This window comes from Ciona robusta, chromosome 10 (assembly GCF_009617815.1).
Source record: "Ciona robusta chromosome 10, ASM961781v2".
Classification (NCBI taxonomy): domain Eukaryota; kingdom Metazoa; phylum Chordata; class Ascidiacea; order Phlebobranchia; family Cionidae; genus Ciona; species Ciona robusta.
This window is the reverse complement of record NC_143244.1, coordinates 704586-718546: the sequence shown is the minus strand read 5'-3', so window position 1 is coordinate 718546 and position 13961 is coordinate 704586. Positions and strand designations below refer to the sequence as shown.

Below are 13961 nucleotides of genomic sequence, written 5' to 3'. Positions count from 1 at the left end.
TGGTCTATTGGTTTCGGTTTTTGGGCACGTAATTTAATCTTGATCACATGTTTACATCATGGTATTAACATAGTAGTTTACCTACTTCATTTCCCAAAAGTACGAAAACGTTTGGATTCTAATTTTTGTAATAATTATGGGAGTAAAATTTAACATCACAAATTAAATGTTTGACACGTATTTCTTTTTACCACCTTTAAAACAAAGCCTGGGAAAATTAAACAGTAATATCAAAATCAGAGTCTCTGATCAAAACTATTTGCTAATTTGGGTATGTACTTATTTCTGAAAGGTTTCAGATTACTCGCATTCCGACAGATGCCCATTGGTTTGAAAATACACGAATATCAATAAAAACGGGAAAATATTGAGATATAAATGTAAATGCGAACATTATTTAGCAAATTTGTATGGTTTTGCTGTGTAAGGATTTAAACTGAGCCTCGTTACACATAAAAGGCACCTGTATACTGTTAACCCTTGATATTGTACAAGATATTTGGGGAAAAAAGCTACTTTGGCCTGAATCCCAGGTATCATCGCTGTAGGACCCCACCCATATAGAAAAAAGGAAATAGAATGATAATTTACAATATGCTGGGTTTATAGTTCCAGCCCCAACATCCATAATGAATTTACATTAGAAGAACTACCTGATATAACGCAAAGTGTATAAACAAAGTAACACAGTAAAATGTAAAAAGTGCTAAAGATTCCAAGTACAAGATGAAGTATTGCAAAGATTTGTGGAATATGTGACAATAATCAATAATAAGTTTCTTGTTCCACCCAGCCTGCAAAACATAACATGGGTTAGAAAAATAAATTTGAGATCCTACACAGTAGTTGAAGTACATTGTTGGAAAAAGACGGTTTTGAATTTGAAGCTGAAAACGTTTTGAAAATGTGTGTACTTGGGCAAGATTCTTAATTACTATTGCTCAATCCTTACTAATCAGCTGCCAAAATAGTCATTTACAACAAATAAGTAAATACAGAAAACAATAATCATCCAGGGCACAGCATTTGCAACACCAGACTGAATAGTTGTAAAACTCACCTCCAGGGTACCTCCTGATGATTAGCCTTCTAATTTCATCATAGAAAAATATGATAAGTGCAAAAGGCATTGGCAGAAACCACCACGGCCATTCTAATGGATACATCTTAAGTGCGACGTCCAACTCTGGACAAAACGCTAAAAACGTTGCAAGAATTGTCTCTTCAAACAACCCGATGATAAGAACTTTGTTCCTAAAAATATTTCACTTTAAAGTTGCCGTATTTTTAACTTAATGCTTCAGACTTTTTGTGTTGTGTTAAAATTTAATCAAGTAAGTGCCAAAATTTTTATCCTACAGATGAGGTTTGATTTATAACTAGACAATGGGGTATTTACGTCGCATTGAGATTCACAAATATCTATTACAGGCATATGTTTGGTAAATGCAATAGTTTCTAATAACATATTACTTGTCATTACAACAGGCTTTATATGCCATATTTGACTTGCTGGTCACAGATTGCCTACCCTTATAATTGTATAATTCGAAATGAACTACTCTGACCATGCATGCGAATGTTTCTGTATAAGAGGGTGGTATTTTCGGTTACCGACTAAAGTTAGTCGACCCCAGTTACTATTGGTTACTGCGTTTTTTTTTAGCTAGTCAACCGAAATTTGGTCGGTCGATTAATTTTCTATGCATTACTTATTACTGAAGTTAGTCTTTTGAAATCAAGGACTAAATTTTAGTTGGTTGATTTAGGCGGCGACTAGTTTAGTCGGTAGCTGAGAATGCCATCCTAGGTTCTACTGAATAAATAGATATTACGTTGATTCACCTCATTCCTTGCTGTAGAATGGACAACCTTCTTGTTTTACTGATGATCAAATCAGCCCATTGTACGATCACAATGGAAAGAAAGAATGCAGTGTTTGTTGTGTATTCTAAAGCCTTTCGGCTCTCATAAGTCTGTAATTTATGTCAACTTACATTAAAATTTAGTGATTTTTTTAACCTGGATGGCTGGGCAACTTTATAGGTTATAACACAAGTGTTTTGTTTCATAAATCTCATGCCCACTTACAAGTTGCCACATGCGTAATTTTGTGTAGTTTTTTAAGATCCTTTATGTTAGTTGTTACATTATATTGAGTTAACTCCAGTAAAGTGAAGAAAATTTGGGGTGTTACTGTAAAAGATCCAGAGAATCTGTCATGTAGTTAGCCTACTAGTCTAAATCAAAAGAATTTTATTGAAACCTTATATTTATATTCGTACCCATTCTTGTCCATACGAGTCAAGCACATTATTCAAACTCCTGTCGTCCCAATCTGCCCGAATGTTGATCAAACGTAATGGAAGAAACCCGTTATGCATCATCACTACAAAGTAACTGAAGAAACCTGCCAGTGCTTGTAACATACCTGCAAATATAAAGTGCTGATAGGAAAGACTTATACTTGGTAACAAGTTATAGGACACGGTTCTTTAGGATCATTAGGCAATTAAATCTTCTGCACTAATTCGTACTTAATTTTAAAAAGGCATATTTAAGTGTAGGCTATGGCTTCTGCAAAAGTTCATCTTGAATTAACAAATTTGTTTTATTTATTTCACTGGGGCTAAACGACGACAGTTGTTATAACACAAGCGTTCTGTTTTATACACCTCAGGCCCGTTTACAAGTTACCAGGTATGTAAATTTGTGGGTGATTTAACACAACACATCAAGATTTTTGGAAGTTTGGTAATTACAGAACTTAGTGCAGACTTATTAAAGCTTAAAGTATAAATGAGATCTTTTTCAATCTTATGTTACAATACACCAGTTGATAATATATATTAAAGTTTACCAATTTGTCCATAAGCCAACGAGATGAGACGTTCATTCACGAGACGATCTTTCATGGGATCACGAGGTTGACGTTTCATGATGTCACTTTCTGCTTGTTCGTAAGCCAATGAGATCGCAGGTAACTATGTAACAATAGCATGGTTATGATGTCATATGTAACAATGGGATGGTTATGATGTCATATGTAACAATGGGATGGTTATGATGTCATATGTAACAGTTGGATGGTTATGATGTCATATGTAACAATGGGATGGTTATGATGTCATTTAAGATTATGCAGCAAGAAAAATTATAACAGATTACTTTATTTATTTCTTCATTCATGAAGGTCAGGGCAATTTAAACAACTAAAGAAATAATGATAATCGGTATGGCACACTTTGGCCATTAAACGATATATGGTATACACATAGAGAGTCGCATGAATGTGTTAAAACAAGTCATTGTAAAAAAGTTGCAATCATGACATCACAATGATGATTGTTACCATGTCTGTTCCAAGATCAATAAAGAGGATGGTGACGGTTCCAAGTGGAAGAGGAATTCCAATCATGATAAAAAGGAGGAAGGGAGTGATCTCAGGGATGTTGGATGTGAGAGTGTAAGCAATCGACTTCTTCAAGTTATCAAAGATCAAACGACCTGCGATTTGTGTCATCATTTATACATCTTCATGTGGTTAGACAAATGCACTTGCAACACAGGGTATTTACCCTTTGTGCCAGGGCAACAACAGCCGTTATAACATGGGTGTTCTGTTTCATACACCTTTCATTCAGTGCCCGCTTACGAAACACCAATTACGTAACTATGTAAGTGTTTTTTTCTTATTAGTGACCACTGGGTTGGAGCAATTTCTGTTAAGTGTCTTGCTCAAGGACAGACACGCCCAGAATGGTAGTAGCAGTAAGTGCTGAGACCTCTGTTACATTCTACCCACTCTATACAATTGTCACAACGACCAACCTTCCTCAACACCAGTTACAATGGAAGCAAAATTATCGTCCAGCAATATCATGTCGGCCGCTTGTTTTGAGACATCACTGCCAGATATCCCCATGGCAACACCAATGTCAGCTTGTTTAAGAGCAGGCGAGTCGTTCACTCCGTCTCCTGTGACAGCTACTATGGCTCCCTGAAAGTTAATGTAAAATTTTTCAACTGTTTTTTTTTTCAAAACAAGGATTTGAAAGTTCTTATGGTTTTTAAATAAATGATTGCCACTTGTTTATCATATCTTGGTAAGTTTGAAGTTTTTACTTACTATTGGGAATATTATAATATGCGTTGCAGTATTGATAACTGAACAAGAAATGTAACTTAGGTAATCTTGTGTGGCGGGCAATGACAGTCGTTATAACATGGGTGTTCTGTTTCGTACACTTGGTGTCTATATATAAATGATTGACATTCATCCACACCATAGAAATAACATACCAATCGTTGACATCCTTCCACAATGATAAGTTTCTGTTGAGGTGAGGTCCGTGCAAATACGATCTCCGTGTGGTTCTTAAGAATATCGTCGAGTTGTTCGTTTGTGATGTCGGTCAGCTTTGAACCGTGGATCACACAGGCTTTGGCATCTCTGTGGTAAGCACATAACATATGGTGTGAATAATATATGATCTCTATGTAGTGTGGTTAATATAGTGTTTATGAGTAAAAGTGGGTAACATGATACTTATTTAGTTAATAGGGTGTTGATTTAATTGATATGGTGAAAATGTGGATAAAATGGTCTCTGTGTGTGCACGGTGTTTATCAGGGTTATTTGGGTGACTGTTTATACGCAACATAACAAAACTGTTATCGCTTTACTGTGTGTATTACATGGTGGTTTTATAGCCAAGGTTTGTGTTTATTACATGGTGAGTTTATGCAGAGATACTGTGGATATACAGAAGCCATCTTCCTATAAAACAATTGAAAGGTTATTGCAGACTTCTCCTAGGATTCAGGCAATTAGTTTGTTTCATAATTTACATAGTGATGTCATGTAGCTATTGCTTACTATCCAGCATGTGTTTATGCTGTATTCAAACTATCATTGAGTAATAAACTAAAAATAATTTCTGAGTGTCCCAAAAGTATAACGTAACATTATATTTGGGACCATTGTACTATTTGGGACCATTGTAATGGTGGCACAACTGTCAACTTATCTACCTTGGGTTAATTTCACTTAATGGAATATTGAGTCTATTAGCCATATCTTCTACTGTCTCGTTACCCTCCGATATAATACCGACACCTTTAGCAATCGCCTTCGCTGTGATTGGATGATCTCCTGTTACCATGATAACCTGGGAAACATAGAAATGTTAGAAAACATCAAATGAGATAACTCCCAACTTGAAAATATAATCCCTATTTAAAATATGTATGAGAACTTGAATAAAACCGTGATTTCGTCCCGGCGCCGTGGCGTAGTGGTTAGCGCGCCTGCCTCTAACCCAGAGGTAATGGGTTCAAGGCTCGTCGCTGCTACCATTGTGGGCGTATGTGTCCTTGGGCAAGACACTTAACGGCAATTGCTCCAACCCAGTGGTTACTAATGGGTTGTCTAAATTATCAGAAATACATAAAAAAGAGAAAAAATCCAAAAAAAATAATTACCCACAAAGTAACATACTTGGTAACTCGTAAGCTGGCGCGAGGTGCACACCCGTGTTATAACGACTGTCGTTTTCCGGCCACGCGAGGATAAAGTAAGTTACATTCATTCATTCATTCATTTACACATAAAAACCTTTATAAACATACTTTAATATTACACAGTTTTGTTAGTTTTAAAAATGAAAAAAAGTTTAAAACTTGTTAGTTTTACAAAATTAGAAAATAGTTTTATTGTGAATATTTTCACCTTGATTCCTGCACTTCTACATTTCCCAACAGCATCAGGTACGGCAGCTCGAGGTGGATCAATCATGGACATTAACCCCACAAATGTTAGGTTTTCAAGAGGAAAATTAACATCTTCCGAATCGAATTGAAAACCAGGTGGAAATTGGTCCACAGGAAGATACTCGTGGCAGAAACCTGTATGAAAACATATACAATATAATGTTATCTGTTCTACTTTATTCTATTTTGGTATGGCATGTTATGGATCCTGAGATTTAGAGCACAATTTCCTCGCTACCCCAACAACCAGGGTGCTACTGCACCGCCTGCATACCGAAAGAACCTCACCGAATATTGAAGCCAAAGGTAGGCAACAAGTGCCTTAATGGATGAAAGATCTTTCCTTGACAGTTTAGTAAAGGTATGACCAGAATTAACATATTCTAGTCTGTTTATATTTTAGCTCTAAATTGCAGCATAAGAAGTAGTAATGTGGCAGATCGAGAGTGACAATGGGGTTAAAAGAATTATCTGTTTGCACCACATCAAGTATAAGTCACTACACTCAGCACACTGAACCATAGATCTTTTAGTTGCAATGCATTGAGATACATTGTAGCAAGTACGAGATAAGCTAACATTGCTTTTGACCTTTCAACCTCAGTAATATGCAATACATACCAAGTACACGCTCCCCTAATCCACCAAGCTCCATGTAAGCAGATTCAAAATCATCTTTCCATTCCTGAGTCATTGTTTCTGCAGCTCCTTTGTTCATGATGCGGTTGCAACGATCCAGGATTCGTTCCGGAGCTCCCTTCATCACCAGTAAGTAACGTTTATCATTTGGATCTTCTGTCTCGTGGATCGAAACCTGGATTGTGACAAGTGAATAAGATCTAAATCTAACTTTGATTATTTTGAAACCGAGTAATTCAAAGACACAAAAACGGAGTTAGTTACAGATTGATGTTTGGTCAAACAAGCCAATTCTGTCCTGACTTTCAAGTCCCTGCCTCACCATAAAGCTCAACCATTGAAGATCAGTAACCACACTTTAAATAAACATGACATAAGGGTTAGACACTATAGATTAAGGTGTAAGAATTGTAGGCTTTTAATTGAATTGAATAAAAGTAACACCCACAATAAAATTAAATAAAACTTTGAATTGAATTAACACCCACACACCATAGTTAAAATGATTACATCAACATTCAACTGAAATTCTACCTGGTATTTATTTGTTGAATTAAATGGTATTTCAGCAACTTTTGTATTTTTCAATCTCCTTCCTTCAACATCTCCCAACGATAATTCAACGCATTTCAACAACGCTGACTCTGATGCATCACCTAGTGGGGAAGATAAATAAAAACTTGGTTACCATATATTCAGCTTCTGTGTGATTGTTTTTATTTTTCAATATTTTAAGAATGGCTGACAACTTGGACAACCCTTTAGTGACAATTGGAATGAAACAATAACTTTAAGTGTCTTGCCAAGCGACGGACTTGTCTATGATTGAGGCAGCGTTAAACTTTCAACCTGTATCCTCCAGTATACAGGGTACCACTCCTAATTACTATACCAACAATATACTCTTGTTTCTGAGAGAAGAAGTTTCAGATCCAAACACTTACCAGCTGTTTCTCTTTTCAATATTGGAACATTCTCCTGTCCTTGTAAGAATGAAGCTCTGTTACATAACAATGCAATTCTAGATAAAGCAACCCAAGTTTCTGACTTCATGTCTCCACATTCACCTGGATAGATATGAACAGGGTTTAAATAAATATTATGTTTCTGCCAAGCTTCAACAATTTGACCATGGGTGGAAACTTGTCATAATTTTTAGGCAATTTTGTTTCATAACACCTAAATGTAACACGGGTGTTCATACACCTCTTGTCAGCTTATGAGTTACCATGTATGTTACTTTGTGGGTGGTTACTTTTGGGGGGGATTTATCTATGTATGGCTGATAATTTAGACAACCCATTAATGACCACTGGGTTGGAAAACTTCAGTTGCAAACTTACAATCATCTGGCTGGGCAACACAAATGCTGTGTTTAGATTTATGTCTTTTGGGCAAGAGACTTAAAAATACTAACATGTTTGACTAATCGAATGTCTAAATGCCAGGGATGCAGACAATTATCTGCAAAGTTAGATACAAGGTAACTGACGAGCAGGCATGAGGTATATGAAATAGAACACTCATGTTATACCGACTGTCATTGTCCGACGTTTGAGGATAAATAAGTCACATTTATTTATTTAATAGAATATGATAACTCACCAGATTGATCTTCTGTTGTATCAGCTTCCACGATCTGATTATCAAACCACATATGTGCGACAGTCATTCTGTTCTGCGTCAAAGTTCCAGTTTTATCGGAACAGATTGTTGATGTTGATCCAAGAGTTTCTACGGCTTCCAGGTTCTTCACCAAGCAGTTCTTACGAGCCATACGCTTTGCAGTCAAAGTCAAACACACCTACATGATTAAAATATAATGTTTTATTTATTTCTGCGAAAATAAAAAAGAATAACTTTATTTTTCTCCGCAATTACGGAGGTAAAGATTTTAAAATATTTTAAACAAAAAGACAGGGCGACAAAACAATATTTGTTAAAATACGCTTAATGTTAAAAAAGATAGTGAAGATTACAATATTTAGAGAACAAAGTTAAGGGAATGGATAGCAAAACGACAGTCGTTAAAACATGCTATGGATAAAAGGTGGGTAAGAGCATCAGTTAAAAACCATGGCTGTTGCACCTAATTATAAAACTATAACTCATTAAAATAAGTTATTTGTTCATCCAGTACCTAATTAAACAATAGTAAACTTGTGATATAATATTCATATTATAAACTTGATTTTAAGGTTATAGGTTCAAGTATGAAGAGAACTTACAGTCACTGTTGCAAGCAATCCTTCAGGAACATTTGCCACAATAATTCCAATCAAGTAAACAACAGCTAAGATCCATCTATATCCGAGAGCCAGTGAGATGATAAGAAACAACACACCAAGGAAAACCGCCACTCCTGTGATTATGTGAATGAAATGAGCAATTTCACGAGCGATGGGTGTTTCCCCTGATGAGAGACCCGAGGCAAGGGTGGCAATTCTTCCCATTACTGTGTTGTCTCCACATTTGATGACAATACCTTGGCCAGAACCTAGGTAGTAATGTTACAAGGTTATGCGGTGACTCGACTGTGAGCATGAGGCTGGAAGTTGTGACTGTAACATAAATTATGGCTTGACCAAACTAGCAAAAGATTTATATCTTTGTGAGTGGGAACTTGAGTGACTTATCCATGATTATGACCAAACAAACAAAAAAATTCACACATACCAACACACTTATCCACACACTGTAATAGCTTCAGCAGCTCGACTGTGAGCATGGGAGTGCCAACCATGGATAAGTCACTCAAGTTCCCACCCACGAGGATATAAATGACCAAACCAACCAAAAGTCATGTCTGCTTATCCACACACTGTAATAGCTTCAGCAGCTGGACTGTGGGCATGAGAGTGGCAACCATGGATAAGCCACTCAAGTTCCCACCCACAAGCATATTAATGACCAAACCAACCAAAAGTCATGTCTACTTATCCACACACTGCAATAGCTTCAGCAACTCGACTGTGGGCATGGAAGTGGCAACCATGGATAATTCACTCAAGTTCCCACCCACGAGGATATAAATGACCAAACCAACCAAAAGTCATGTCTACTTATCCACACACTGCAATAGCTTCAGCAACTCGACTGTGGGCATGGGAGTGGCAACCATGGATAAGTCACTCAATAAGTCACTCGTTCCCACCCACGAGAATATTATTAACGAATTTAAGACTGATCCACACACAACACCAACCACCCCACCTTCAACACAGTTGGTTGAGAAGAAAGCAATATTCTTTGTTTCCACCGGGTTCTCGTGCGTGCATTCAATTCCACGACTTTGAGGTTCAGCTTCGCCAGTTAAAGATGAATTATCAACCTAACAATGATGAAGCATTAAAAACCATGACTAAGCAATAACAATATTAAAGCAGCCATGTACATACTTGTTAATAAGAGCAAGAGGCATATGAACAGGACATCTTTATTATTACAAATAATATCTCTATAAGTTCAAACATCAATCACCCACAAAGTTGTAATGTAGTAACTTGTAAAAAATAAACTGGTTTATAAACGCACTAAATATATCTCAGTTTACTACTTGTGTTATAACGACCATCGTTGCCCCGTCATGCAAGGATAAATAAGTTACATTTGTGGTAACTAGTCAACGAACAGCCAAACACAAAATGCATGAAACAGAACACCCGTGTTATAACAATTGTTTTACCCTCCACTAAAGAATGAACAAGTATACAAATAATCTTACCTTCATATTCTGACAACTATATATCCTGAGATCCGCAGGTATTTTATCTCCACCCTTCACAATCACCACATCACCGATAACAATCTTCTCAGCGAGAATCTGACATTTCTCTCCATCTCGTATAACAATTGCTTGCTGTGACATCACAATGAATATATGATGTAATAATGAAACAAACTCAAAGGAGAAATTTCAAACATTTTAAGAAATGACTGTGAGTATAAAAATTTTTTTGTTATGAAATTTGACTAGTACATTAAAAGTGTCCTTTGGCATGCCACAGAATTTAGGCAGAGTTGGTTCAATAACCAATACCCAACCAGTGGTATGTGCTGAAATTTCAGGATTTGTTTTATGCAGAATGAATGTACAACGGTGTGGCCTAATACATGCCAGGTTAAAACGCTAAGGTCTTAGTGTATGCTAAAGAACCTGAGACTAAGCAAGAGTTGACACAACACCCCCACAAATACGGGATGTGAGCTGAATTACAAGCTTTGTATGATGCAAAACAAACATATGATAAATAATATTAGTTAAAAGTAATTCCACCTACAGCAGGCACCATGTTCTTGAATGAATCCATAATCTTTGAACTTTTGGATTCTTGATAATATTGAAAGATCCCAGTCAGGACAACTACAGCAACTAACACAAAGCCAAGATAGAGCTGGAATAACAAGTACTTGAGATGATAATGTTTGTATGGAGTGAAATACACCACATGTGTCTGGGGGACACCCATGTTTTAACTTTAAAATGAGCATGAGATGTATGGTGTATTTATATGGGGTATGAATGCACTGTTTTAACTTTTTAAGCATGTTAATACTCGACAGTGAGCATGAGGTGTATAAATTCACCACGTGTGTCTGGTGTATAAGAATTGTTTAACTTGACAGTGAGCATGAGGTGTATGAATACACCATGTATGTCTGGTGTATAAGAAACGCCCATGTGATAACTCGACAGTGAGCATGAGGTGTATGAATACACAATATGTGTCTGTGTTTTATAAGTCACTCATGTTTAACTCGACAGTGAGCATGAGGCCACTTACATAATCAGCCGACAAGTTCTCCCTGTTCTTAATAGTAGCAGCATCAATACCATAAGCAATGAAACACAAGATGGCTCCCGTCCACAACAAAGTAGAGAAACCTCCGAACAAATTCTTACAGAACTTAATCCACTCTGGGGTTGTCTTGGGAGGTGTGAGGGCGTTTGGTCCGTCTCTTTCAAGAAACTCAGCAGCTTGAGATGAAGTTAAGCCCTGGTGATGATCAGGATTAATAATACTAATAGTTATTTTGGGGGGTAAATGAATAACACGTATCAAGTCTGAGTATGTAAAAGTGTATGTAATGTATTTATCCTTGCATAGTGGGGCAACGATAATCGTTATAACACGGTATACTGTTTTGTTTCATACATACACCATTTTCTCGCTTTTATGTATGTAAGTTTGTGGATGATTGCTTTTCTGCACGGCTGGTAATTTTAGACAACCCATTAATCACAGGTAAATCACTCAAGTTTATGACATGTAACATAATGTATAAAGAACTCACATTCACTGGGTCTGTTTTGACTCTTTCACAAAGTTCTTCCAGGCTTATCTTATGTTCGTCCTGTAATGAATAATTTGTTGATGAAAATTCACACAGATCCACAAAACATTGAAATATTAAAAGAAATGAGAATATGATTACGAAACCCTGTGTGTCCTTTAGCAACACAGCTAATCACTTGCAAATTGCTATAACTATGCCATTACTGTAAAACTTAGGTCAAAGTTATCTACGAAGGTCAGAATAACCTACACCAGGTACAAAACAAATATATAGTAGTTTTTACAGCTTTATTGATCAAACAAGTCAACCCAGTTAACTAAGACTGTTGGATAAAAAGAAGTAGATTCTACAGGGGTGTCTTGTTAGTCACTAAGTATGTATAACATGTGTAACACCATGTGAACATCATGCAATTAGGTGGTGAACACATGCAACTTATATATATTGCTCTATAAGAAGGCACATGGATAACTTATACACCATCCTCTTTATCACATTCCAACAATAACAGCACAACTATGCTAGGTGCCATGACAAAGTGGTTAGCCTGCCATCAACCCAAAATTGGTTCAAGGCTTGTCGTTGTCCCAAGCATGCGTGAATAAAGCAAGTAACATTCATTCAGTTGCGTTTATATCTTACAAGCGCCAATTCTTTCTTTAAATCGTCCATGTTTCTTTTGGGTTTCTTTTCTTTTTTAGGAACCAGAACTTGCACATCTGGTTCCTGTTCGTTGACCGTGTATCGTGCCGACATGTTTGTTGATGAAGTTTAAACTGGATTGGAAATAATAATAATAACTTTATTTTTCTCTTCGATTACAGCAGCAAAGATTTAGAAATATTTTAAACAAAAAGACAGAATTTAGCGACAAAACAACAGTCGTTTTAACACAAATATTAAATTCTTTAATCAGAAATAAAACAGTGATTATAATTTTTTTTTACTGTTTTTTTAAATTATTAATTTCAATGAACCTACTTGTAATACTTTTGCTATAAGTTGGTAGTCAGTTACAAGCTATCGGTTAGAATAAACAAACTTAGTATTGACTTGTATAACAAAACACAATACAAATAATAATAATAATAATAAATCGATTAAATTTAGTTACTTGTTATGGGCAAGAAAGTCTAGGTTAAAGTAAAACAAATTTAAACAACAATGAGAATGACATTCAAATTAAAATGACAATCATTCTAAACATATCATAACAAAAACTATTGAACAAACATAACTGATGAAAAACCATTAGGATTTCTCTATAAATAATAGAAGATACAATTATTACATCACATATAACTTACTTGCTTCACAATACCGGCCGGTGTCTTCACCAGGACTAACTGTTACATCAACAAAGTGCATTGTGGCATAACTGGCTTGACTATGACATCATATCCTGTATCCTGTCATTTCACAATCGCTGCATTGTGACATAACATTGCATTTATTTGCTTAACAAGGTTTTGTTTTGTTTAGTCACAAAAGAAAAATATAAAAGTATATTGTTTAAGTGTTGTATTAATTGTTAATAAATTATGATTATATATTACCTCATAATGCAGCTTTGTTTAAAGTCATTAATCATTGCGACTCAGCATGTCTGACATCACCACCACGAGTCATCAGAAAATTCTAAGAACTTTTTCCAAAAAGCGACCAATGATATAAATAATCAAGCTATTTAGGTCATGAGAATCTACATTATAAAGTAATGTTAAGAATAATCGAAGAGATGCACCATACAATAACTTTTATGTTTTGTATGTCTTTTACTTTACACTCTTCAAGTAATATTAGATGTAAATCCATACGAAGCTAATATGCTTTCTACACTTACATATCAGGTCCCTTATTATGCCGAAGGACCTCACCCATACAAAATAGACCATACATAAAGTAATACACATATATTTGTAATTATATGTTCTTTATGTTGCACAGAATAAAAATAAACACCTTTCCACCAAAGTTATCATTCCAATATGATGTCAACTTTAAAAAACTGTGCAGTTTTTAATTTGTTTCATTATCTTCTTGAAAACTTGTTAGACATTGTTAACAGAATAAAAACAATGAACTAACATCGTACACCGTTTAAACATATTCTTAAGCAACTGTTAATGATAAATTAAAAAGTAAGGAAAAATCTAACTGTTATATTATTTTAAGATTGAGAAGAAACAATTATAATATAGAAATACTAAATAGAAATGCACAAAATAAAAAATAAACACCTTCCACCCAAT

The 13961-nt window shown here is 35.6% G+C and overlaps 1 protein-coding gene across 3 annotated transcripts; it reads right to left on the bottom strand.

Moving 5' to 3' along the window:
- Positions 1-56: 56 nt before the first annotated feature.
- Positions 57-13416, bottom strand: LOC149729276 (sodium/potassium-transporting ATPase subunit alpha-3-like). 3 transcript variants are annotated; one of them, XM_089886377.1, is made up of 23 exons: positions 13266-13416; positions 13017-13135; positions 12352-12485; positions 11707-11766; positions 11196-11408; positions 10692-10805; positions 10136-10270; positions 9625-9742; positions 8640-8908; positions 8017-8215; positions 7356-7478; positions 6946-7067; positions 6394-6586; positions 5732-5907; positions 5035-5171; positions 4303-4453; positions 3832-4000; positions 3353-3507; positions 2861-2984; positions 2286-2431; positions 1846-1976; positions 1061-1254; positions 57-794 (listed from the first exon to the last, which is right to left on the bottom strand). In XM_089886377.1, the coding sequence occupies exons 3-23, from the start codon at positions 12463-12465 to the stop codon at positions 766-768; spliced, it is 3072 nt and encodes a 1023-aa protein (XP_089742503.1). In that variant the 5' UTR covers positions 12466-12485; positions 13017-13135; positions 13266-13416; the 3' UTR covers positions 57-765. The 3 variants fall into 3 exon arrangements, with proteins under 3 accessions (XP_089742503.1, XP_089742504.1, XP_089742505.1); XM_089886378.1 differs by lacking the exons at positions 13017-13135; positions 13266-13416 and adding an exon at positions 12691-12707; XM_089886379.1 differs by lacking the exons at positions 57-794; positions 1061-1254 and having other exon boundaries at positions 1845-1976; positions 2267-2431.
- Positions 13417-13961: the final 545 nt, after the last annotated feature.

Coding starts and splice junctions, on each gene's coding strand:
- LOC149729276 (XM_089886377.1), bottom strand. CDS start 12,465: ATGTCGGCACGATACACGGTCAACGAACAGGAACCAGATGTGCAAGTT. Junction 10,271..10,691: donor TCAAGAACATGGTGCCTGCT/GTAGGTGGAATT, acceptor GTGATGTCACAG/CAAGCAATTGTTATACGAGA. Junction 4,454..5,034: donor TTAAGTGAAATTAACCCAAG/GTAGATAAGTTG, acceptor TGCTTACCACAG/AGATGCCAAAGCCTGTGTGA.